This window comes from Furipterus horrens, unplaced genomic scaffold (assembly GCF_987537825.1).
Source record: "Furipterus horrens unplaced genomic scaffold, mFurHor1.1.pri manual_scaffold_11, whole genome shotgun sequence".
Classification (NCBI taxonomy): domain Eukaryota; kingdom Metazoa; phylum Chordata; class Mammalia; order Chiroptera; family Furipteridae; genus Furipterus; species Furipterus horrens.
This window is the reverse complement of record NW_028327181.1, coordinates 186,905-213,551: the sequence shown is the minus strand read 5'-3', so window position 1 is coordinate 213,551 and position 26,647 is coordinate 186,905. Positions and strand designations below refer to the sequence as shown.

General features: G+C 52.9%; 1 protein-coding gene across 1 annotated transcript; it reads right to left on the bottom strand.

Annotated features, from left to right (window-relative positions):
* Positions 1-2,229: 2,229 nt before the first annotated feature.
* CHFR (checkpoint with forkhead and ring finger domains) lies at positions 2,230-24,656 on the bottom strand. Its single transcript, XM_090290518.1, is given in 17 exon segments — positions 2,230-2,849; positions 4,267-4,339; positions 4,696-4,803; positions 6,786-6,873; positions 7,834-7,904; positions 8,406-8,489; positions 8,922-9,038; positions 10,159-10,311; positions 12,039-12,212; positions 12,301-12,455; positions 13,209-13,368; positions 14,846-15,013; positions 17,400-17,606; positions 17,710-17,769; positions 18,546-18,655; positions 21,516-21,615; positions 24,436-24,656. Coding segments are annotated over 17 exon segments (1,983 nt in total). The 5' UTR covers positions 24,548-24,656; the 3' UTR covers positions 2,230-2,806.
* Positions 24,657-26,647: the final 1,991 nt, after the last annotated feature.

Here is a 26,647-nt window from a genome sequence, read left to right as displayed (position 1 = left end):
AAGGGGAGTCGCTAAGACCTGGCTGGTGCTCTCTCCAGGCTCCCACCAGGATCAGGCCAGAGCAGCTGAGGCCTTTGGGGCTGGAGGGCCTCTGCTTTCTCATTGGGGACACTTGATACTCGGCATTCATCTTCCATCTTCCTCTTGCCTGGAACTGCCCCTGAACTGCCCCACCTGCCTGTGGGTGTTGGTGGCCCAGAGTGCAGTGGGCTCAGGTCTGATCAGTGACAGAGCCAAGGACTGGCTTTCATGTGAATGAGTGGGGAAGCTACCAGATTATCTGCTTTTCTGCCTGATGGAAGCTGAGGTCTGGGCAGCTACTGCCCTCGAGAAAGGAGGGTCCCAGCACTGCGTTGAGGTCCCTGCATCCAGCCAAGTCAGGCCCACTCTGGGCTTTCTAAATCCAATTAATTCTCCTCTCTTTCTTCCTTCCTGGTGCTGGGCTCCTGGTGGCCACCACAGCATCAATCCTAACTGACCCAGAACCTGAACATTCCTGGTCCTCGTCTGGGCAGCATGTGGGCTGTGTTTGCATGACTTCCTGCTGGAAAAGCCTGACTATGCCTGTCCTAGTTCGGGTACTTCTCTGGGGCAAAGTCCACCGACACCACCTGCTGCTCTCAGGCCTGGGCCTGTGATTCCCGTTCTGTTAGCTGACAGATCAGGATGATTTGCTGGGTTCTTGGTTGCACCAGGAGTCCTGACAGAGGCTGGCCAATGAGGCCACCACTCACCTTGGCACTCAGACTACAGACCTGGAGGGGCTCAAATACAGCCCTTGGAAGGGGCACAGTGGGTGCGGATGTGGGCAGGGCTGGCCTCTTTTTGCTGGGGGTAGTGGGAACCCAAAAGCAATTTGGGTCTAGGGACAGGTTGAGAGAGTCTACAGGACTCAGCTGCACCTGCTCTGAGACTGGGCCGAAGAGCCAGATAGCATGTGGGAGCCCCCCCTGCACAAACAGGACAGTCACAGCTCTAGTCCAATGGTGGGCTGGCAGTGGGGTGGGAGGGTGCTGAGGAATAGGAAGTACAGAAAGTCATAAAAACATGGCATGATGCACACCCCACCCAGCTCTGTAGAACAGCAGCTCTGATCCCAGGGCTCTGCCCATGAGTTACAACTGACAGGAGTACACTCATTAGAAATGGGGAACCCAAGTCGGATGGGCCCTGCAGTCTGATGTGGCACACACCTTCCCCTTCACGGACGGATCCAGCAGTGTGAGGAGTTTCATGTTATTTAAACCCAGACAAAAAAGCTGGTCTTCCCAGGGACTGCACCTTTGTTCCCACTTCTGGGGAGAGGCGGGGTAGCTGGGTGGGCCGAAGGGGCGATGAGGCAGCGTCCTGGGGTGTAGAGGGCAGACCTCAGTCCTGCTCAAGCAGGGCCTGGGGCTTGGACACAAAGCTGTGGCTTCAACAAGTACTCACAGGCTGCGGCCCCCTCGGGTCAGCAGATCCAAGAGACCTTGTGCCTCCTCATGGGTGCTCAGACCGGGGCCCCGGGCCCGGGTCACTGTGTCCGAGGGCCAGCTCAGCGGAACCTCCTTAGTAGTGAGTAGCAACCAGTGATGCCTGCAGCCGCCTGTCCCTGTGATGGGAGGGGGCGCGCTGAACCAGCCCACGAGCAAACATGCAGGGAGAGAAACAGACACGGTTGTTTATTAGAACCGGGAAGGAGGCCTCCTCTCACACACAGGGCTGCTTCTCAGTCTGTATCAAGAGCAAGACAACAGTTGAAAATCGTATTCCTGAGAAGAAGCAAAAGTTACAATTTTGCAAACACAATTAACAGGTGATTTGAACAAAACATAAAAAAAACATTGTTTCTTTTACAAAGAACAAAATTTCAAGTATTATTCCAGATGACAGCAAACCCAATGCAGGACGAAAGGGCAAGGACTAGCGGAAGCACAGGGCGCCCGTGCGCGTGGCGGGAAAGGGCGGCTCCAGTAGGCTGGGTGCCACCGGGGCCGACCCGCACCTGCACCTCTGCCGCCCATGGCCAGGGTCCTGCAGGAGGGAATAAAGAACTTGGAGACAGGGGGTGGGGCCTGCAGTTACACGGTTGGAGGAGCAGCAGGGCCAGTGCTGTGCTGGCTCCAAGGCTCAGGGTGGTGGCGCCCCGACTTCCCCACCCCTGGGAGGGGCCGCGCACTCCCAGTGTTGGTGTCCAGGATTAGCAGTTGTAGACACCTGATGATGCTTTTATTAATAAACAGAAACATTTATTTTTTCAAATACCATACTATTCCCAATATTCGTCAATTTGTAAATTATAAATTATATTATTTGTGCTACAGTTTGTGGTATTTAAATCGTATTAAAAGAGAAGCACCAACCCTATTAAAATGAGAAGCATAGAGCCGTGGCTTTCCCTGCGGGGCGCTGCAGCGCCTGTGGGCTGTAAACGTGTTCCTTAGAGAGCTGAATGTTTCTCACACACTTTTCTTTTGCTCCCATGAAGCTGTTCTTGAAGAGAGACGTGTGTTTGAACCACAGCTGTGGGAAAGGTACAGAGTGAACCTGCATGTCACCATCTCAGGAGGGACAGCTGATGGCCGTGCTGGCGAAGCACTTCGGGTGGCCCCAAGCTCAGAGGACGGCTGTGTGCCCCGGGCCTCCTAGGCCGTTGCTGGGCCTCACGGAGAGGGTCTCCTCCACAGAAGAAAAAGTCACACCAGAGTGCTGGGCGCGAAGACCCCCAGTGAGCCCTGAGGGGGTGTAAAATGCCCTTACAATGCACTTCCTGAAACACGCCGTCACAGACCCCTGTACTCCCAGGTCATCCTGGTGCCTCAGACGCTTAGTTCTTGAACCTCGTCTGTTCACAGATATGATTGAATTTCCTGCAAGAAGAAAGCAGTCAAATTACACATGAGAGCACACGTTTAACACCATCAAAGAAACTAAGCCCCAAAGGCAGCCTTCTTTTCTCTCTCTAAAATTTTAAAAGACCTCTGACTGGTGTGGCTCAGTGGATTGAGTGCTGGCCTGGGAACCAAAGGGTCGCTGGTTCTATTCCCAGTCAGGACACATGCCTGGGTTGCGGGATGGGTCCCCGGCTGGGGGCATGCGAGAGGCAACCACACATCGATATCTCTCTCCCTTTCCCTCTCCCTTACCCACTCTCTAAAAAATTAAATAAATAAATAAATCTGAAAACAGAAATTGAACATTATAGGTAATTTTCTTGGAGGGGAGATTCGAAGCTGCACATCCTCAGCACCCTCAGAGCATCAGAGAGGGGCAGTGTGGCCACCCTCCTCCCTGTGACGAGCAGGGCGTCCCTGGAGGGAGAGGGTTATGCCTTTGCTCCCCTTACCCAGGTCTTTATCGAGAAGGGTGAGCCAGTTCCCAGTGAAATCCCTTCTCTTGTAATAGAACAGTCTGTTCCGCACGCTACTTCTGCTCCGACAGGAAGCATGAGCGTCACCCCAGTGGTCCCTCAGAGCTGCCTGTACCCGACCCCTCCCCACACATCCTGCACTAAGACTCTCAGCTCCAGCCCCCACTTGGGCACTGCGCGTATGAACTGTGTGGTCTCGCTAAACTTGGGTTTTCAAACGACTGCCTCCATTCGCAACCACGTGGCTCAGGGGTCAGCAGTACTTTACTGCGGACCGTGAATGACGGGAATCACTGCAGCCTCACACAGCGTCACGCCCCGGGACACATCCCATGACCGCCTCACCTCACCCTCGGCTTAAAAGCAGAGGTGAGCTGGCTCCTAAGGACAGCCTCAATGGATGTCACCACCACAAGGCCTTAAGGACCTCACAGGGAACACCCAGCAAGCGACCAATTTAGAGCGAGCGAAGACACCTGCTCACAGCACCAATGCCAGAGCCCGGTGTGCTGTGGCACGCACACCGGCTGTGACTTGGGAGGACGTCCTCAGTCCCACGGCCACTGATCTGCAAAGCACTAACCCACGTGTGAGTCGCTGGGAACGACGGCTGCACTCACGGAGGCGGAGGACGGGGACAAACACGTCCATGCAAGTGTTCCATGAAATGAGGTAAGAGAGAGTCGAGTCCCTAAGTGACAGCACTACTTTGTAGGCTACATGACTAAAGCAGCATGTTTGTAAGTAGTTGGCTAGTTCACGAGCTTTCCTAAAAGCTGAGATGCCAACTTGGACGAAACCCTTGAGAAGTGCCCTCAGGAAGATGAGGGTCTGCCCTTCCGCAGGCCCGTTGCCAGCCCCGCTCCCAGCCCCGAGCACCTGCGCCGACTCCGCCCCGCAGACACGGCGTCACTCACATTGCGTGGTGGGCCTTCACCTGAGTGCGGCAGTTGCGGCCCCAGTAGCAGTCGGGACGGGAGGTGACAGCCACTAGAAAGAGAAAACCATTCCAATGTATAATGTGTACGCCACACTCAGCTCAGGGAGTTTCCCAGAGACCCGGGGACGCTTCAGCTGAAATGAGCTGCACTTTGTCCCATGTTACGAGTTTGCTTCTACTGTTCCAGGGAGGATAAGTGTTTAATGGAAAACCCAATTCAGGAAATGAGATCACTCCAGCTGTCCACAGGGTGGTTTGTGCACCTATGGCCCTGACCCAGCACGGTACTCGGGTAGCCCTCGGCCGAGAACACGAAGCGAAGGTCCAGACGGGGTACTGACCTGTGGTGTAGGAGCAGAGAAGCCACAGCAAACATACATGGGGTGGGAGTTGGGGGGCCCCTTACCCGGCAACTCGGAGGCAGGCATGTTCTGCCGATACTGGTAGGTCAGCTCTCGGAAGCTCCGCAGACCGCAGCAGTAGCACAGCACGGTGCTCCCCGTGACCCTGTAATCTGCAAGGACACAGTGTCATGCGGCGTGGCCAGACTTTGGGAACATCAGTGGCCAGAACACCAGGACAGACATGGCCATGCAAACTTGCAGGGAACTAACCCTCTGATCCATAAATGGGGGAGACAGTGGGCTAGACGTTTGGGAAATGAACAAAACCAATCCAGATGCCAACTTCTCTCCTTACTGCAAAACAAGTCCACTTGGATTAAAAATTTTAATATTTTTAAAAATCTAAAAAACAGCTGAGAAGAATGAGTACAGCTTTTCTCTTGAACTATTTCCCAGGCGCCACGAGAACCAAGCAGCACGGAAGGGTCACCAGCTCTGAGCGCCAACAGCAACTGTCACAGCAGAGACACAACAGGCAGGTGAGAGCGGAGGGAACAGCAGGAAACCCGCAACACCGAGGACGCATGCCAGCCCCCACGCAACCAAGCTGTCACACAGGCCCACACCCCAGATGCAAACAGCCGGACAGCAAACATGGGCTGACGTCACAGACAGCAAGTGACCCATAAAACGAAAGGACCCTCAGCTCTGTGGATTATCAAACATGGGCAGATAGAATGACAGAGCACCACCATTCACCTCTTTATTTACAAGGCCCGACAAACGGGGCTGCAGGCTCGGGGGATGTCGGCCCCACTCCGGAGGCGCAGCTCGGGGAGGACAGCTAACACGACAAAGTCTCAGCTGCCTTCTCCAAGGTCCTACAACCCTACTTACTGAGCCAGGGGGACCTTTGTCAAGTCTACGCGCGCCCAGTCAGCAGCTGCAGTGTAGTTTCTAACCGTAAGGAGTGGTAAATAACCTAAACATTCTTTATTAATGAATTGGGAAAATAAACTGTGGGTTTGGCCCAAAAGGTCGTTTAGCTTTTTCCGTAAAATAAAACACATTGTTCATTTTCACTTGGATATTTTGAGTATGTCGGCTGTCTCCTGCATGGTAGAACATTGACTGTTCTCAATTAATGTCTCGATTTAATCGCTAACAACTTCAACTGGTCTACCTGACCAGTAAGAAATCTCCAGCACGAAACTTCACAAACCACTTTTGACATGTCTGATCACTCACAGCACCTTCTCCAAACCCTGCACAGATCTTTTCTTGCGCCTCAGTTGCGTTTTACCTTTCTTAAAATAATAAAGCATAATATGACAAAAATGTTGCATATTTTCTTCCATCTTCAATATTAAAATGGCTATACAAAAATTCACTAATTTTAATGATTTCTTAAAAAATGCACGCTGATAAGACAGCTGTCACAATATAATCTAACAAAACTGTTTCAAATAAAGTTAAAGACAACTAAGCGCTACTAGAGCCACCTTACGTAAGAAACCAAAGGAACTTTTTGGCCAAACCAATAGGTAAGACTACTGTAATAATTAAAAATAAAGGTATAAATCTTTATTGATGTATAAAGGGTCCAAGATATATTGCTGAGTGGATAAGTTATAAACTGCACACGTGGTAGGAATTTATGAAAGTTATGTGCACATGGGTGTATGCAGTCATGAGAGTATTATCACTGGGTATATGTTTTTAGGTGGTAGGATTCCCAATGGTTTTCACTTTACCCTTCATACTACCCCATACACTTCTATATTTTTGTGAGCCATGTCATTCTTACTAAAAAATGAAAGGAGTTAAGACCCAGCTGATTTGAGCAGCTACACTGAGTTTCCCAGCAGAGAATATCTGAGACACTCCCCACTGTGTGTTCATGACACAGAAACAGCTTGGAAGGATTCCCAGCAAACTGCTCAAGTCTTTCATAGAACAATCACTTGAGCCCTGACTGGTATAGCTCAGGTTGCTGGGCATCGTCCTGCAAAGTGAATGGTTGCCGGTTCGATTCCTGGTCAGGGCACAGGCCTGGGCTACAGGTCTGAGGTGCATACAAGAGGCAACCGATGGGTGGTTCTCTCTCACACTAGCGTTCTTCTCGAGGGCACGGCACGCACCAAGAGCTTACCAGACAGCAGGAACACTCCCCTCTGCAGAGCTGCCAGGCTCTCAGCCAACACGTTCTTCCACGTCAATCCCCTGGCTGCCAAGTAATTCTGTGATGGGGAAACAAGGGCAACAGGGGAAACACAAGCTTGGACAAGAGGTAAACGGTTCCTGAAAGGCCCTGGAAGGTGGGTAAAGCCAAAGCCCAGCAACCTAAACGTGGCGGGTCTTCGTAGAGGGTAGCTGCGCACCTTTACTGGGGCCTGCCTCCATGACCACAGCTTAGGACGACCGGGGGGCCTGGTGCGTGGTAACCCACCCGTAAACCAGTGCACAGGGCTTCTGGTCCAGATGCCTCTTTGAAGCCTCACCAGACAGGCCAGCTGCAGGCTCTCTAGTGCAGAGTGACACACACTCGCTGAAGCTCTGCGAGGACGTCCCAACACAAGAGTGTGAGACGCTGGCCTCAGTGGCAGCAGCCACACCTCGGCGACTGGCCCGTGGCCACGTGACCAAGAAGCTAGGTGTCTGGATCTGCGCTCTGCCCTTCACTCACGCAGAGCTGCCCGGCTTCTCCTGGGCAAACCTACAGGGGAGCTCCATGCGTACATCTAACCAGGGGCAATGGCGCTCAGGTGTGCCAGGCAGCTGAGGGGCCCCAAGTCCTGCATGCGATGAGCACGTAAATGGGAGGAACACAAAGTCCTTGGTGAGGAGCTGATGTGCACATCACACACACTGAAATCCCAAGAGCTGTGCTCGCTTCCTGACGTGAGGAAGGAAATCATCGGAGGAGAGCCAGAGAGGGGGCCCCAGCTCCGCCCAGGCACAGTGGGGCCCCATCCAAGCCCCAAAACCCTCTACATAGGGCGAGTGGGAGTCGAGCCATTGAAGCACCTCGGGGCATGATAAGCATAAAGGAAGCACCTAGGTGTTGGAATATGGGCAAAAACAGACATATACAAATAGGGTGCTGACCATCAGGGGCGGCATGAGTTGGAAAATGCCAAGTTATTAAGGTAACAGAGTCCTGGGGAGCCCTGCTTGTGGCCCTGGCCTAACCCGGGTACCTTAAGGATGTCGGACTCATAGTTGTTGTTGTTCAGCACCCCGTCCAGACACCTGTCGCCTAGGTTCAGCTCTGTTGGGTGGAGGGAAGCAACGTTATCCGTTTTATAGACATTTCATGAAAGCCCTGTTCCCCCGACAGCTAGGAGTGCCACACTTCCTTCATCAGAGTCTACAAGTCCAAAGTCCCCACGACAAACTACAACCTGACACCGACTTCCATTCCTTCCCTCCTGAAATGGCAGCTCTCCGAGTCTCCTCAGTACCTGGTCTGCTGTCAAAGGTCGAAGGCTGCAGCCAGTCTGTCTTTTTAGGGGTGGTGATCCTTGCACGTAAATCAACCCTCCTGACTTTGAACTCTGCGTCCCCCAAATTCCCCTGTTATTGTCTGGTTCTGAGCTAACACTTTAAAATGGCCAATCCATGCAGTATGTCAGGAAAAGGCAGTTAATTTGTGTGGACCTACAGTGGCCTCCCCATCGTTGGGCAAAGGGGCCGCGCCACCCTGTCCCGCCCGCAAGTGCACCAAGAGAACATGCAGAGGTCGAAGGGGCCAGCTGAAGAGCGGCATTACCACAGAAGGGGGCCAGGCAGCCGAGGCAGCCGGTCCGGGCACAGCCCCAGTACAGGTGGCAGAAAGGCTGCAGGCAGACGGTACCTGTGGACACAGCACAATTACCAGGTAGGACACCTCTGTGAGCAATCAGGTCACAAGGCTATCAAATAAGCAACAAGCTTGATTTGAATAGCAACCCTCAAAATCTCAAGTAAAGCATCATGTTTATCCACCAGATTTAAAAGTGACACATGAAAGTATGACTATGGCCCCAGGGTCGGGACAGATGTGAGACGCAGACTCCCAGAAAGAGAACTGCCCAGTGTGGACACTTTGCACATGGCGGGGACGGCCTCACCAGCTGGTGGGAAAAGCTGGTGACTTGCGTGCCCACAGGGACCACAAATTATGTGATGGAAAAACAGAACTGCATCTTTACTTCCCACCACAGGCAAGCAGCAACCAGACACTGCGTCCCGAGCTGGCAGGGCACACAGGCCAGGCGGCGTGGTCGGGGGCTGTTAGGGCACTCACACTGCTGGGGGGCGACGCGGGGGTCCTGCTCGCGCTCCGCCCTCCGGTCAGGCATGGGCTGGAAGCAGCAGGTGCATATGGCGTGGCTTCCTTGCAGGGTGCACACATAGTCCTGGGCTGCAGAACGGGCAGGACGTCAGGCCAGTGAGTGTCGCGACACAGGCAGAAGGGGCAGAGAAGAGAACATCTAGGGGCAACTACAAATTACCCCCAAGGACAGACCGATCTCCATGAACACCCAGGAGAACTTAGACCCCTTCTCCTCAGCGGCTAACTAACAGTACACCGCTGAAATGAAGGAGTTTAAGTAAATTGAAAATAACCAAAGTTATCCTTTGGTTCAGTGGTTGTATCAAGATGTGAAAAATCGCAAAGGTTTTCTGCCATTTCCTATAAAGGAAGGACGGGTCAAAAAGCACACAACATAAAACAATGGAAATTCTATATATAATCTTTGCGTCCTCCAAACAAACCACAGGCCCGGCAGGCCACACTGGCTGGCGTGCACCGGGTGTGGGTGCCTGTGGTCAGCTGGACACTCTCCCAGCTGGGGCGTCTGAGCACGCACTTGCTCCAGGCCCCGTTCGACGGGGACTCACGTCTGCACCCCGCAAACGATGGAGCCACCTGGTGAGGGGCAGGGGCAGCAGGCCACCAAGCACTGCACTGCCGCCCTCTGTCCACGTGGCCCACAGAAAGCTGCCGGGAGCCGCACCACACCATTGTGGCAGATGGTTAAGGATGTGGCTCTGGGTAACATTCTGGGTCTGCGACCTCATGATGGATTTAGGCCGACAGTGGCTAAGAGGCTGGGCCCTCGTAGGGCCACAAACCACAGGTTCCATGTGTATATTGTCCCTTTCCTGATGGCTCCTGGGGAACTGGATACTGGAAACAGGTGGACAGAGCTGAGGGTAGCGCAGGGAACAACACGGGCCATAGCCAGAAAGTGGCCGGTCTCTCAGGGGAGGGGCCCATGTGTGGTTGTTCGGCTTTGGCAGGTACCACCGGGAACACTAGCTGCCCCGAAGTCAGTGGCTGTGGGGGCCGAATCAGGACTGAGACCACAGGAGTGTCCAGGAGCAGTGAATATGATAATTACCTAATTTCTTAGCCCAGAACAAATGGGAGAAGCAACAAGCTACAGGAGGCAGTGGGACCATTAGAGGCAGGGGACGGGACAGCAGAGAGGAGCCACACCCCAAGTGGTCACAGCACGGAAGGCACACTGTCTCACCTGGTGTGACGTTGGCAGACGTTGATGGTGTGTCCCCGGAGGCCTGCAGTGCCCCTGGCTCGCTGCCAGACCCTGAGCAGGGAAAGAGCTGCCCCACCTGCCTCCGGTACTCAGGGCACTGTCTGCACACGACGTACGGCTGGCTGCAAGGACAGACACACAGACCTGAGCTCAGAGGGGTGGGGTGACAGCTGCTCTCAGGGATGTGGGCCGTGGTGACAAGAAAAGGGCCAGATCCCCGATCCCGGCAGGGTCTTGCCTGCCTGTGGACCTCATCTCCACGTCACGCCTCAGCCCTGTATAACACCTGCTGTCACCCAGTGGGTGTTCTGGGCTGTGCTCTCGGCCACCTCCCGGCTCCTGTTTTCCGGGACGGTTTCCAGAGCCCTCGCCCCTCAGCTGCTCCTGGGGTACAGAGGTGTCATTTGCCCACCCCTCGCTTTGCAGGACTCCCCCATGGGCACAGCCACTCGGTCTCCGCAAGGAGCAGGATGTGCTTTAAGGTTCACAGCTGGGCAAGCTGCATCAGCATCCAGAGGTGCCCTCAGACCACCCAGGGCCCTCAGGATCATCACCCTCACCACCCAGAAAACGTCTGCAAACAGTAGAAGCAGAGCACAATGCACTGCGGTTGAGCACTGCTGCCCTCAGGGAGCTTCCCTAGTGGCCAGCAGCCCTGTGCCCCCACCCCGTGCAGGTCAGCAGACCCTCCGTACCGCCGACGGCACAAACCACCCACAGAAAGCCGTACAGGGACTCCCCTCCTCTCAGCCACAAATGCCTTCCTGAATCTGCCCCAATGGCAGGAACCAGTGAGGGAAGAACAGGGGAGACCCGACTAGAAAAAATAAAAGCCATCCAGGGAGAGCGATTGCCAGGACCTTGCCGCCAGGCCTCTGAGGACGCCCGTATCACCGTCCCATGAGGCCGCCTCCCCTCGGCTCCCTGACCTGGCTCTCCCCTCCCACCTGCTCCTTGCAGGAAAATGACTGGGCATGTGGAAGAAGCCACAAATGCAGAACTCACTGCAGCACTGTTTCTGAGTTCAAAACACTGGGGAACCACGAAGTCATATGCGTGGTCTAATTCCATCTTCATAAAGACACTTCCTTCTAAGCACAGTGCATCCTACTTTGTTAAAAACGTGTGCATGATACACATACATGTGAATGGCCAGATGGATAAACAAGATGTTCTGGTTTTCCTTTTGCTTGACCGTTATTCATGAAGTTTTGTGAAAAGAAATAAAGATAAATTCGGGGGTTTTGTTGTCCTGTTGAATATCACGGCCTTGGGTCAGAAATCAGACCCTGGACTTTGGCGCCAGGAGCCGCAGCGCTCCTCAGCAGGCAGAGTGCGGTCTCCCAAACTGCGTCCTCTCTGCACTGACACACACTGGCACGTGTGCCGCAGCCCTTCACTGTCACTAGATAAGCTACCGAGTACGTGTGCGGATGTGGGACAAGGAGCATATTAAATCACGCCCGTCACACCCAGAGTCAAGGGGCAGGACGGGAAGTCAGCAGGTAAAAGGGTGTCGGTCACTGTGGCGATCGTCTCACGTGTCCAATCATGCCGACATCCTTAAACTCTCGTGGTGCTGCGTGCCGATCGCATCTCAGCAACTGGACACAAACACAGGCAAGCAACAACAAAAAAGAAGGCTCCGCGTACACTCGAGAAAAAAATAAAGGTACTGGAGGAGGCAGGGGAGCCAATACCCCTCAGAGTCCAGGAAGTGGGGGGCTGTTCTCAATGCCCACCTCTCCTTGCCACACTCAAGACCGAGGACACCACTCCCGAGGTCACAGGTCAGAAGTTAGCCCAGAACGCCAGGGAGCTGACCGCTCTGTGCAGAGCCCGCTCCACCCCCGGCCAGGTGCAGGCTCACCTGACATCCGAGGATTCGCTGTCCTCATCTGACAGGTCCAGCAGGTCCTCCAGACTGTCCTCCTCATCCGAGAATGACCTCCTGACTTTGGGCTGCAGCATGTCCTGAGTGATCTTGTTCCTGGAGGCCATGCTCTGCAAGTCTTCCTCACTTCGCCTCTTGTCTGCAATTCAAAGGACACCGCTCTGCTGGCGGGCAAGCCCCTGGGGACACGCTGGGGGCTGCAGGAGCCGGGCGGCGGCGCCACTTGCCTGGGTGCTGCAGAAGGTACGCCTCCACCAGGTTGTTGAGGATGTGGTTCTTACAGATCCGCTCGACCGGACAGCGGCACGTGGGGCACAGCACAGAGCGCTCCATCCAGCCCGAGTAGCAGGCCGCGCAGAAGGTGTGCATGCAGGGCTGCAGGCTGCGGGCGAGGGCGGCCTTCAGTGACCCACAGGGCACTCGCAGCAGGAGCTGCTGCCCACCAAGCCACGGCAGCCCCAGTCCCCAGGGCCCAGCCAGCCCGGAGGCAAGAAGCTGGGATTCTGGGTCACACGGCCCCTTCCCCCAGGGAAGGTGTGGCCTTGCCCCCGCTGAGGGTTGGTAACAAAACTGGAAAGCAAGCTGACTAGGGCCTCAGCAGGGCCTGGAGCCGACACTCCTGCGTGGTACCTCCTGGGCTAACAAGCAGGAGCTCCCACACCCCACCTGACCAGCAGTCCCCACGTGAAAACGCAGCATTCAACCTAAGCTACGTTCACTTAGTCCTTGTTCAGTAAAATAAACTAGAGGCCATGTGGTACTCCGTCCCAGGAGGTTCAGAGAGCACACTGGGACTTCAGGAATGTGAGGAGCAGCGACGCCAAGCCCAAGAGGCCTGCATTTAAGCTGACATTCGGACAGGCTCTGCCTCTTCCTGGGACCTTCCGTGTCACCTACTGTGCTTCCTGAACTAGGTGCAGCTCACCTGCTCTGCACCTGAGCTGGACCAGCACTTACGTCAGCCAAGGCCACCGCCACATAGTCTTGTGGCTTCTTCTGTAGCCTTGGTCACCCTGGCCAGGTTTTTGGCTTGGTGCCCACTCAAGTAAAATGACACTGGTAACATCAGTGGACTCGACCCCAAATGTGACCCAGAGGCTGGCTGCACCGCGGCCCCGGCCCCCGCGCGGCGCACCTCACACAGTCGTGCAGCAGGTCCTGGCAGATGCAGCACGTGAGCTGCTCCTCCATCCTGTCCGGCTTCTCGGCCGCAGCCCTGACCCTCTCGGAGGCGCTGTGGGCGTCCCTGAGCTGGTGTGTGACCACCAAGTGCACGTTCGGGCTGGGCTCCCCATCTGCAAAAGAAAGGGACACGCTGTGGCTGTCCTATCCAAGGAGGAAAGAGACACTTGCTCTTTTTGTTTTATGAAAGTTTTAACTTGCAGACAGAACACAGTCCTTACCAGTGTTTTAAGGGCATTTTTAACAAGGCTGCTAAGTCTCATATTCCAGTCCACTGAAGTCTTGTTTCAGAAAAATAATTAATGAGATAAAAGACATTCAGGAGACATAGTTAAGAGGAACTAATACCATCTTTTTGGTTATACAAACAAAAACATGACTCATATACACAGGAAACTAACTGCTGGAAAGTATAGACTCTCAGTACCAGAGGAAGGGAGAGAGAGAAACACTGATTTGTTGTTCCACTTATTGATACATCATTGGTGGATTCTTGTATGTGCCCTGACTGGGGCTCGAACCCACAACCTTGATGTATTGGGATGATGCTCCAATCAACTGAGGTACCTGGCCAGGGCCATTACCGGAAGCTTTAAAACTTTTTTCTTTTCTTCTCATTTTTTTTTCCCCTATAAGTCTCAGGTGTTGCTAATCATAGATTTTAATTTTTAATTTAAGAAATACTTGCACAGAGTTAAAAAGTCTATAAGTATTTAAAAGAAAACAAAAGCAGCAACCTCTGTGCAGCCTCTCCTCGCCTCCAGCCTCCCTCCTCTGAGGAGGCTGCTCTGGTGCGTTTCAGCCATCTCTCCCCTAGGGACCCATGTTTCTGAGCCATGATGCTGTGTTGAGGTCAATTTCAGAAACCAACTCCTGACAGCTACTCAGGACAGAAGGGTTCTGTCCCCTGGGCCCCTCCCAATGGGCTGCGACGCAGCCGTTGGCTCAGTATGTTATACACGGGTTATTTGCTTCAGCACTTACTACCGAGATAAACAGTAAGCTCTTCTTAAGTTTCCTTCCTTCTACAGCTTTTCATCTTCACCGAGATTAAAAATGGCCTCAATTTTATACTAATTTTTTTACGTAGCCGTTACCAATTCTTCTCCAAGCTGCTAATTACAGCTGCTAATGGGATCTGCCCACAAGGCCTCTGTCCCGGAGCTTCCCTGTCCCGCCTCCGCCCACGGGCTCCTCTCAGGCCTTACGCACAGCTAATGTCCTAGTTCGCCTGCTGATATATTTCCACACGCTTCTCAACTTTTGTCTTTTAAAGTGCAGATTTTTCGCTAAATCACCTTTGAGGTGAAGGTTCAGACTAGCTCAGAGATAATATATTCCTAAGAATTGGTTGTATCAGGACAGAAATACAATTCTGGATCCACTGTTTCCAGATCCAGACCATCATCTCCTTAGTCAACGGGAAAGAAGAGGCCTAGATTCTATTCAGAAAACGCTGAGGCACGGCCGGGCTCAACCTGAGACACAGCCTTGTGCTTCTATGGAAGATGGGGAGGCCCCGGGGGTGGGTCACAGCCCTGCTGCGCCTTGCGGGGCTCGAGGGCCAAAGGCCCAGGGACTGAGTCTGACCTCCTCTCATTCTCTTCTTCATGGGCTCCAGACCCTCCAGATCCTGTAGTTCTAATGGAGGAAAAGATGCTTCCTCTCTGACAGGGACAGCTGAAAGGACGCTGGAGGTGTTTTCACTTCTCACAGGTGGACCACACCCTTTCGGGGAGATGCTGGCACCTCCGGTAGCTGTGAGAGAAACACATTAAGAGAGCTTCTGATCCACCTGCCTGGAAGGTGAGAGCATAAGGGTGAAGCACCAACAATCTAAACCGATGCAGGTAGTGCAAGATGCCATGTTTAAGAATGACACGTGCTTCCAGGAGATACTCAACCACTCAACTCAATTCTGCAGTGTGCTGTGCCCGTCGGAGCTGGGGGCACACAGCACATTCACAGGGAGAGACGCACATGTCTGTGATGGGGACTGGCCCTGAGCATTTAGTCTAACTGGGGCCAATCCACATGCTAGTTACCACGGAACACGCACTGCTGACACACAAGCTCACGCAGAGACCTTTTGGAAGAGGGCACAGCAGGCCACACTGCCAGAGGAAGCCCTGACAGGTGGGCGTGGACAGTGTGAGCTGTTCTCCAAAGGTGACAAGGGAAATGGGGAGAAATAACTCCTGGGGAGAGTACTGGTCTTCATCTGCAAGAAGCAGAGTCATAAATTGAAATTAATTTTATGGAAAGGTAAAGCTTTTCAATAACCTTTATCTTAATAAAGACCTAAATCATGTTATTGTATAACACATGTCTAGTCTATAATATTCAAGTGGTAAGTGCTTCTATTTGTTTTTAAAAACTTGGCCTCCTGCAGCTAAAAGAAAAAGTTAGAAGTGTTTTGGGAACAAACTATCTTGCATCTTAAGGGAAGAAGAAAAGCGGCAGCTTCCTGGGCTGGGTCCTGAGGGCCTTCTACACAGTCCGGCTACTAACTCCAGAGTGAAGGTTATGAGGATGCCCATGGTGAGGACTAAGGAACACTAACAAAAGCGCTTGGCACCTGGGAAGTATTAACTGTGGTCATTTTGTTAGTATGTATGCACTTAGGTAGACAGATAGCAAAGTTTCCCCAAGTTCATACAATTGGAGCTAAGTTTCCATCGGAACAGTTTGCTTACAGGAACAGTTTTTCTATTTAAGCTTATATATTTTTAAATTGCACAAGTAATACACGAACGCACTGCCCTTTTGCGGCAGATTAATTTCCCGTTTTATATATACGCTCGTGCGCGCCGCATTCACCCATCCCCGACACTCAGGCTGCTGCTGTGCCTCAGCTGCTGTAAACAGCGCGGCGGTGAAGGCGGGAGTGCAGAGACCTCTCTGAGATGCTCCCCCCTTCCTTCAGACCTGTATGCAGAAGCGGGACTGCTGGGGCCCCGGCAGACCGATTCTCAGTGCTGTGGGGAGCCCCCACACTGCTGTCCACAGGGCCCGCACCGGTGTGCAACACCCCCAGCAGTGCACCAGGGCTCCCTTTTCCCAAATCCTCACGGCCATCCTAACAAGTGTGAGGTGATATCTCATTGTGGTTTGGGTTTGGTGAGGTGGTGGCTCTGCTGGATCCTGCCTTTAAATGTGGCTGTGATGGCTGGAGCTGTGGCAGCTACCTTGCAACCACAAGATAAAGGCAAGAGGACAAAGAAGCAAAGATGTGGCGGACAGATAGTGTGTGGTGACAGCTTGAGCTGATGAGCCTGTGGTGAGCTGCGTATCTCTGGACTGTTACAGAAGCCAGGTTTTTTGTTTCTCAGATCCAGATACCCTCACTGAGATTTAAGAGGGTCTCTGGCCATAAAAAAATCTGCAAACTGGTCTATAATGTAAGGATGAGAGAACAAGCATTCGAGAGATAAATAATTATCCCAAAACTAGGTGAAGGATGCAGAAGTTTACTAACGAATATCAGAGAGCTTAATAAACAGGGGAAAAGAGCGTTTTTTTCTGAGTATAGTAAAAATGTTAATTCTCCTCCAAACAAAATCTCGAAGACTTTTTTTGTAAACTTGAAAAGGTAATTCTAAAGATAATCTGGAAGACAAATACAGAAGAATAGTTAAGAAAGTAAACAAAAAATACTAATATGTATAGTGTGATCCAATTTAGGAAATAAATGTACACGAACTTCCATGTTGTAATGATACTTCACCTAGATAGTATGCGTATTTTTCTAGTAACCAGGAAGGTAAAGAATTCATGCTGTAAGGACCAAAAGACATAAAACTGGTTTGAAAAAACATGTTCCGCTAGAGGAGTCTTAAGAACCTGAGGCTCAGTGAGAGGCCAGATGCCAATGCCACATACTGTGGATGCCACTTATATGAACGTCCAAGCAGGCGAATCCAGAGACAGAAAGCGGATTAGCAGCTGCCGGGTGATGTTAAGCTGCGTGACTTATATCCCAATAAAACGGTACCATGGCATCGCAGCCTGACTTCCGGCATTTCTCCTGCAGCTGGCCAAGAAATCTTACTATTGAGAGCCTGGTGCCACCTTTGAACTTCTCAGCAGATGTCAAGATCAGTGAGCAGAGAGCAGACCCACTGCACCCGAGACCCCCTCTCACCGGCGCCAGCGGGCAGCGCAAGCCCTGCAGGGGGAGTCGTGGAGGAGGCAGCCACCGCGGGGAAGGGGTCCGACGTGGACGTCGATGGCTGCGGTTCCTCAAAGCTTGCTTGAGGGGTGGGCGATGGCGGCAGGACCAGGGGCGCGTCACCTCGCCCAGCACCTGAGGTATCTTTGGTCACGTGGAGCACGTTTTCCTTATTGGCCTCTGTGAGCACAAAGCAGCAGCAGGAGCGTCAGAGCCTGGGGTACCGCCCGATGGAGAGGCTTCCTCGAGGCCGGGGACAGCCCCCTGCTGGGACCCCACTTACCGCAGGAGTCCTGAGTCCTGCTTGGCTTCTCATGCAGAGCCTCGTAGAGGTACGCCACGTCTGAAAGGAAGGAACCCAGGCAGAGCGTCAGGCCGGATCCCCGCTTCCTGCTCTCCCTCCAGTCACTTCGTCCTTGTTGACTATTGTGGCTTACTAGCCACTAACAACATCACCAGTTTCAGCAACTTTAAAACAAATGATTCAAAACATCTGAACCAACTTTAAAGCAGGCGTCAGGAAAACGCGTCCGGAGTCAGGCAGCTGGCCCAAGGCAGGCAAGGCGCCACCGAGGCGAAGACCCGGCCTCCCGGCCTTGCGCAGGAGGCGCCGAGCTGGGACCCCTATGTGGATGGAGCTGGCTGCGGTTATGCTGCAGGCCACCCAGGGCATGTCTGCCCCTTCTTCCCGTTTTGGGGTAACCTTTCGAAGCTTCCCGACTCCCCTCGTCCAATACCCTTCTTCTTCTACAGACACAGCCACTCAGAGCTGGAAAAGCCCTAACGAAATCCAGTTTAAGCTTTGCTGCCTCCTGTCCCCAAACAGGACCACCCGTGGCCTCTGACCCCCATTCTAGCTCTTATTACCCACAATGCAGATTTCTTCTACTGTGGAACCAACCTATCCCCATTCACTTCCCCATGGCTGCTGTTCTGAGATCCAGGGCTCATGCCTACGGGGATATTTTTGAAGGGCTGGGTCCCATTCTTGAACAGACATGACTCACACCAAGAATCTATATCAACAGTGGAGAGACTTTCCACCAAGCGTCCCAGCTGCGGCAGGACCTCCCTACCGCACAGCACGTGTGCATCCCCCCGACTGAGCCTCCCTCTTACTGTGCTCCGGCTCGTTCTTCCTGTACACCAAGTAGATGACATCCCCCGTCTGTAAAGGACAAGTCTGCTTCTTAACAACCTTCAGCTTGTTAATTACTGTTCCGTTGGTGCTACAAAGAAAATAAAAATGTAATTTATCCTACTTAAAAGCACTTGGACTTAAAAATTCCTTTTTCTACAACTCCCAGGAAAGCAATCCAATATTCCCACTTTGATACAGGCACCCCCATGCTGATTGCAGCAAAAGTCACGATGTGGAAACAACCTAAGCACCCCTCGATAGATGGCTGGACAGAGAAGTGGGGCATCTACACAATGGAGTATAACTCAGCTGTAAAAACAACAAAATAATGTCATTTGTGACCACATGGATGGGCCTGCATGGTATCATGCTGAGTGAAATAATCAGACAGAGAAAGACAAATACCATATGATTTCACTTATGTGTAGAATCTAGAAAAACAAACAAGCAGAGTTACTAGAGTGGGGAGAGGCTGAGGGGCAGGTTGAAATAGATGAAGGGCATTAAGAGGCACAAACTTCTGGTTATAAAATGAATGAGTCACGGGATGTAATACACAGCGTAGGGACTACAGCCAATCGTACTGCACTGTAATAGCTTTGTACGGTGACTGACGATGACTGGACTTATGGGGACCATTTCATAATGTTCATAAATGATGAATCACTATGATGCCTCTCTGAAACAAATAAAATACCGTATGTCAATTATGTCAATAAAAAATCAGCACCTTGAAAATGATACAATACTCAAGAGGAGTGATGCAAACATTTAACTAGGTGGAGACACAAGTGCCACCTGATAATTCTCTTGAGGAAAAGCATCGCCCTCTTCCTGGCAGCCCAACCAGCAGCCAGCCAGTCTGGTCAAGTGTCCCCATGTCTGCTCTCCCACCCTTGGACCTGCGCCAGCAGCTCTGGGCTCTGGTTGCCAGCCTCCCTCCTGCCTCTGTGCTTCAGTCTGTCCACAGGTCGGCCCCTCCCTCCAGAAGCCATGACCTGGGCCAATTCATTCCTCAAATGAGATCTGATCCCTCCTTAAAGCGCGCAATCAGCTGGGTCCCCTCCAGCTGGGAGGTCACTCCAATCAGGGACACCCTGCTGGGTGTAAGAGGTGTCAGTGTGGTGGGGACACACAGGACCTGAGTCAGATGGGACAGGAAGCCCTTCACGGAGGAGGGACTCCTGAGTGCAGCTCTGACACAAGACCAGGATGCACCACAGGCCGGACGCCGAGAGTGCAGGCCGCGAGGTCACAGCCTCCACCCCGACCTCACAGCTCTGCCGGCAGGCCACCGAAGGGCCGTGGCCCGTCCCAGGAGAGCCGCACTCACAAGCGCTGGCAGCACGGCCGTGCACTGCCAAGGCCTGTGCTGCTGGGCTCCTCCTCACAGTCCATCCTCATGCTCTTCCTGAGCAGGACAGCTGACCTCACGCTCCCCGTGACATCCCGTGGCTCTCAGGCTACAGTGTGGCCATCGGGTCTTCCTACTGGTTGTGGTCTCCTGCCCAGACCCACATCCCACTCCCTGTGACTGCGCAGAGCACTGTGGCATCTCCTGCCTGGAGCACCCCTTCCTCTCTGGCACCTCACTGAGGACTGCAGTGGCCCCTACGGGCTGGAAAAGGCAGGCAGGGATTCTCCCCTGGGGCTGGCAGGAGCCGGCCTTGCCCACACCACGACTTCAGTCCAATGAGACCTGAGTGGAACCCGGACCTCCAAAACGGTTAGACCATAAATTTGTGTTGTTCTGAGCCACTAAGCTGGCAGTGATTTGTGACAGCAGCCACAGGAACCTAATACTGTCTCACAGCCCACGGGGGAGAGCCAGCACCGGGCGCCGGAGGCCGGCTGGGGAAGCCATGTAGCTACTGCGATGCGTTGAGAGCCTCCCCGCCGCCTGACACGAGAGGGACAAGAGAGCCAGTGCTTCCCAGTAAACCCGACTCCCAGCCTTCTGCCCCGGAAGCTGTTACCAAGGAACCTCACGGCGCCGGGCCTGCACCACAGTAGGAACTCCTCTGGTGGGAGAGGCACGCAGCGTACGCTGAGGGCTCCCTGCCACTGGTACCAGCTAAAACAGGCACATCCCGCACAGATTCTACTCCGTAAATTTATCCCAAAAAAGTAACTGGACAGGCACGCAAAGCCGTCCAAGGTCACTGCAGTGTCACTTATAAGAAAAGTCAAAATAACAGATTCTCATCAGTTACTATATAACAACAATGAAAAAAATGAGATGGATTTAGACGTACTGACATTGTCCAGCACTCCAAAGACATAGTAAGTGAAAAAAGCAGATACAACCGTAAACAGAGAAAAACCTCATTAATGCAAAATAAATATATATGCATTTTTCATGGTAAGTGGGATTTTGGAAAGCTTTTCTCTTAAAAACATTTTTAAAAATGTAATGATTTCAGACAGAAAGAGAAAGAGGGAGAGAAGCACTGCCTTGCCCCACCCACTGATGCCCTCACCGGCTGCTTCTTGTGTGTGCGCTGACAGAGGGTCAGACCCGCAACCTTGGGGCGCTGGGACGAGACTCTAACCAAATGAGCTATCCAGCCAGGCCTAAAGCTCTTCTCTTACATACTACTTATGCTGCAAAAAGTTAATAAAAAATTTTAATAATGAAAGATTATTTTTCATTTGGGGAAGTAAGTCTAACTTAATTAACTAGGTTTGCAAAACCCAAAAATGTACCAGTCTTTAAAGTCTTATTTCTAAGATATTGTTGCTTTAATTTGAATACACTCAAGAAGCGTTACAGGTGTGTCATTGAGCACCCCGTGCTGGGAGCAGGAAGTACACTTCCTGAGACCCTCATGGCCTGGCCAACTACCGGGTAGAGAAAACCAACCCTCATTTCTTCTCCAGTCACAGGCTTCAAGTCAGTTTCCTGAAGCTACAAGAGGAAACAGAAAAGAAGTTCAGAAAGAGCTCACCTGGTATCTTCCAGTGACACCTGACCGGATTTTTCATCCACTGTAATTTTACAGTGATCTCCAGAGAGCAGTTTATTGCCAGGAAACGAAAGGTCACACCCTAAAACACAGAGGGAGACACACCTGAATGAGACAGTGGGTGCTGTGCTCATGCTGCCCTGTGCTTAACCAGAGCGTGTCTGCATGTGATTGGCAACCAGGGCCTGTGGCGTCCACACTTAAGGAGACGACATTGAATCAAGCAAGGTACAAAGAGAGTTTGCTAAAGGATTTAAGAATTAATCTGAAGTAAAGAAACAAGGACTGTCTGGAACCTTCCTGATGCCCCATTAAGGGGACAGGATACGCCATCAACACCCCCAAATAAACAGCAACAGCTTCTAGGCGACAATTGTACCTGTATGCAGCGAACTTCCTGGGGTGACTAGTGCTGGTTCCATTTCTCAAAATGCACTGAACACCAAAAGGGTGGGTTTTACCACATGTGAACCAGGCCTCTGTAAACCTCAAGTATCAGAAATGCTACTCGCATCAGCACTCTGCAGTATGTGAAGTGTCGTTCATCTGTACGGTGAATTCCACCCGTGCTCCAGATGTCCCCATGGCACCCAGTACCCCCGCCAGGCCTGGCTCCTCAAGCCCCAGACCCCACACTAGTCCACTGTCACAGGCTGCAGGCCAGAACCTCATCATTCTAATTTGGAACTGAGATATTTGTGCTCAAGTTCTATTCCTGGCATGAGCCCCGCATGCCATGCGGCTGTTTACATCTCTCACATGGCTGCTGCACATTTCTGTCACTCCCCAAGAATGGGGAGCTGTTTGGGAAGGTGAGTTCCTCATCTCCCTTCTCACACATCTGCTTGGCTTTCCCTTTCCCCCCAAATAATGCCTTGTATATAGCAGGTGGGTAATCGCTTTAAATTACGGAATGTTTGTGTACCCCTCAAATTATGTGTTGAAGCCCTAACCCCAGTGAACCTGTATTTGGAGATAGGCTTGTGGGGAGTGAGGGTGGGCCCCAATCTGAGAGGGCTGTGACCTCACAAGAACAGGAAGAGACAGCGGCTGAGGACGGCAAGAGGCAGCCCCCCAGGAGACGGACGGGGCCTTCACTTGGGACCTCCCAGACTCCAGACTACAGGGACGAGTTTCCGTTTAAGCTTCCCTGTCCGCGAGCTTTGCTACAGCAGCCTGGGAGTTACTCATACAGCAACTTTAGGTTCCGCTGGAAAGGTTAGTACATTCTATGGAAGGACTTCGTTAAGAATCAGATTAACTCAACACCACGTCTTTGCTCCTTAAAGGAACATGTAAAATGCCGTTATTATAACACTGTGTTAGAGTAACAATAGCTACCCTAAGAGCTGAGTCTAAGTCGGGCTTCTCCTAAGCACGTCAAACAGGGGGTCTCACCGACCCTTTCCTGCGACTGCTAAGCAGGTGCAAAGCCACAGGAAGGTAAGGGGTCAGCGCAAAGCAAATGACGTGATATGCCAGGCGGACCCCGGCAGTTTGTCTCCAGGGCTTCTGGTCTTCACCAAACGGGCAGTTACCTCAATGAAAGATGATTAGTTTGTTTTTCAAGTTTCTAATGATATGTAAGCACTTCTGAAGTTGTAAAAAAGTCAACTTGATAGTGGGATTTAAGACTCCCAAAAAACAAAACAAAACAAAACAACTCTGCAAACCCAAAACTGCAGGTCCGTAACAAAAGGTAACATTAAACCAAAAGCATCCGCTTTGAAACGGTAGTCTTCCTCGTTCTGTCTTTAGTAAAGGACACGGTCAGAGGGTACAGACAAACTAAGTATTTTTTGGCCTGACCGGTGCCCTTCTCTCCCTGCAGGAAAGCTGCTCCGGCGGCAGAACGGGGGGCCGGGCCCCTTCTCTCAGCAGCGGCTCGGCTCTGGCTCCCCCACTCACCAGACCAACAAATACTGGGCTGGCCAAGAAGGCCGTACAGTTTTCTCCGTAAAATAAAGGGCATAGTTTTCATCTTCATCAGTAACTACGGATTCGGGCATTCTGAGCTTGTCGGCTGTCTCCCGCGTCCCATGACGCTGATTACGCTCAGTTCCTCTCTCCATCTGACCGCTGCCAACGTCAGCGGGTCCCCCCGACCGTGGGGCACCGTCGGCGGGAAAGCTCCGGCACGGAAGCCAGTCACGGGACCTTCTGGACAAACCTCCCTTTTTTTGAGTTTCAGTAGCATCTTCACCTTTCTTGTAATAACAAAGCACAATATGCCAAAATGCTGCATATTTTTCCACCGTCAGTTTTTTTAACGCACGCTGACAGGACAGCTGTCGCGGCGCAACTGTTCCGAACGAAGGTAGAGGCGGCCGGGGCGGGAGAGGGCCAGCGGGGACCCCGCGTGCTCCACAGGCCGTGGCAGCTGGGGCCGGCGGCCTTTCCAGCGCGGGCCGCGGCCACGCGTCTCCCTGCACGCGCGGCCGTGGCCGCACCCCGGGCGTGTCAGCAGGTCTGCATCCACCCGTCCGGCTGCGCCATGGTCCCCCTGCGGCTGCGGCCAGCGGCCCCGCCCCCGAGCTGAAGGGCGCGGCGTCTGAACTCCGCCGGGCCGTGCGCTGCCGGCTGCCTTCCCCGGGCGGGTCTCGGGGCTCAGGGTCCGAGGAGACGCCCCGCGGCTGGGCAATCTGCAGGGGGCACTGGGAAGCGACTGGGCGAGTCCCAGCGAGTGCATGGCCGCTCTCCCGGGAAAAACTGTCCCGGCGCGCCCGGCCCTCGGTCCACGGCCTCCCTCCGCGCCCCGGCCCCACCCCCGCTTCCGTCCACACCCTGTCCGCGGCTCCCCGTCCCCAACTCCTGGCCCCACCCTGCGCCCGCGGGTCCTGGTCCCCGACTCACGTCCCCACCCAGGCCTCCGTCCACAGCCCGGCCCCGCCCCGGCCAGCACCTCTCCTCCGCCCGATGGTCCACTCCCGTTTCCGCAGGAGGACAGGCGGCTCGCCCTCCACGGCGCCCAGGCGGAGGAGCCTCCCCCACGGCTGCTGAGGCGGCTGCTCCATCGGCTTCACATCTGCCGAGATCCGGAAACGTCGGGACAGGATGCGGCCCGCGGCCTCCTGCCCCCGCCGCGCCGCCTCTCGCGTGCCGCCCGCCCGCGCCGCCGGCTGAGCCCCCGCCCTGCGCCGAACCCGGAACCGGCCGCGCTGCCTCAGCCGCTGTCAACAGTCGTCGTGCGTCTCAGCTGATCCGCTGGGCGGGGCCAGCGAGGCCCGCGCCCTGCGATTGGCTGGCGGTGGCGGCCACAGAGCTCCGCGGCTAGAGTGGACGGAGGGGGGCGGCCTTGGAGAGTGGGCGTGTGCGGACTAGCGGAGCGTGCGCAGTGGAGAGGCTGCGGGCCTGGGCGCCATCTTTAATGCTGGCGGGGCGACCGCGGCTTCGCAGATCTCGGTAGTAGCTGTCCCGGGCGCCATGTTAAGTCTGGGCAAAAGGGTCAAGAGTGACTTGGGGACTGGGCACCCACACAACTTCTCGAAGCCGCGTAGGCAGTGCAGAGATGCACACCAGGTTCAGCCGTGCGGATACATTTCTAAGAGAAAAGAGTCGTGTTAAGACTCGAGATGCATTTCTATCTCATTACAGCGAATAATGGCTGGTTTGGCTCAGTGGATTGAGCGTCGGCCTGCGAGCTAAGTGTCGCTGGTTCGATCTTCCAGTCAGGGCACATCAGAGAAGGAAAACTCTGACTCCAGAAAACCTCCGCTGCCTTGCGGCATACCTCTTCAGGGGAAAGGCTAAGGGAGTAAACCCCGACAGAAAATCCGGAGCCGGAGTCCCTAAGGCGGTTTGACGTTGTAGTCAACACCGGCAACTCCTGCGGCGCACCTGAAGCCAAGCTGTATCGACTCCGTCTTTCCCTTGGACCCTTCAGCTGCGAAGAGAGGGGGGGTCTGCTGCATGGGCAACAGCAGACCCTCCATATCACCCTGCCCAGGCTCTGTAGCTTCAGCTTCACTGGAGAGGACACTCCAGCGTCATCGCAAGATGTCGATTCAACACGGGAGGAGACAGATACCGTGTCACTCCCGAGTCGGACTGCACAACCATTCTCGGCGGTGCAGATAGACTCTTAAGAAGCTACACCATCGTCTCTCGAGACGGACGGCTGCCCACGGCGAATAACTTCAGGTCAGTATTGTCTACTCTTGTAATAGAGAAGAAATTTTCATTTTCTTTTTAAAAAATATTTTACTTATTTTTAGAGAGAGGGGGAGGAGGGAGAAAGGGAAACCCCGATGTGCTAGAGAAACATCCACGGGCAGCGGCTCTCTCACACGTCCCCGAAGGGGGCCTGGCCCATAAACCCAGGCAGGTGCCCTGACTGGGAACTGAACCTGCGACCTTTCTTTCCGCAGGTGGGCGCTCAGTCCACTGAGCCACAATAGGCAGGGCAGGTTTTTGGCAAGGAAGGGAGCTCTTCCTTTTATTTTATCTCACAAGGAGACTATTCCAGATCACTAAATACTTAAATATCTCTCGCCACCCCCAGCTTGGATTCCGGGTACAGTGATTCCCCCTTTTCAACAGTTAAGTTCTTGAGAAATGCTTTCTATTGGCTTATTGGACAGTATGAGATTATTGTTGATATCGTGGTCATGTAGGAAAATGTCGTTTTTTAGAGAGTACTATCTCATAATTTTCTTTAAAATACTTTGGCTAAAGATAATATGAAAAGGTAAGAATAGAGGCCATTGTTACATCTATAATTAGTGGGAACCTGTGCACTGATGGTGTTAATTCTGCACTGTATGTCTGTGATTTCTGTAACAAGGAATAAAATACTTCCCATGGTGAATTGTGTTGAATGTAATGAATGGTTTTCAGGGAAAACATGAGCTCACAGATTCATCCGCACACACCACCACCTTTAAATAAAACGGAAGCTCGTTTCAGTCACTTATGTCAGGTGCCATAACCAAGCCACTTGTATTTAATCATTGGCTCTTTACACAAGTCTCATTTTGTTTTTGAAACTGTTATATATATATAGTTAGTTTTTTAAAAACTGAGGTGTAACTAACAAAACATTTTATTAATTTCAGGTATATATTGTAATGTTTCAGTATTTATGTTGTGAAAGGATCACCACCATAAGTCATTAC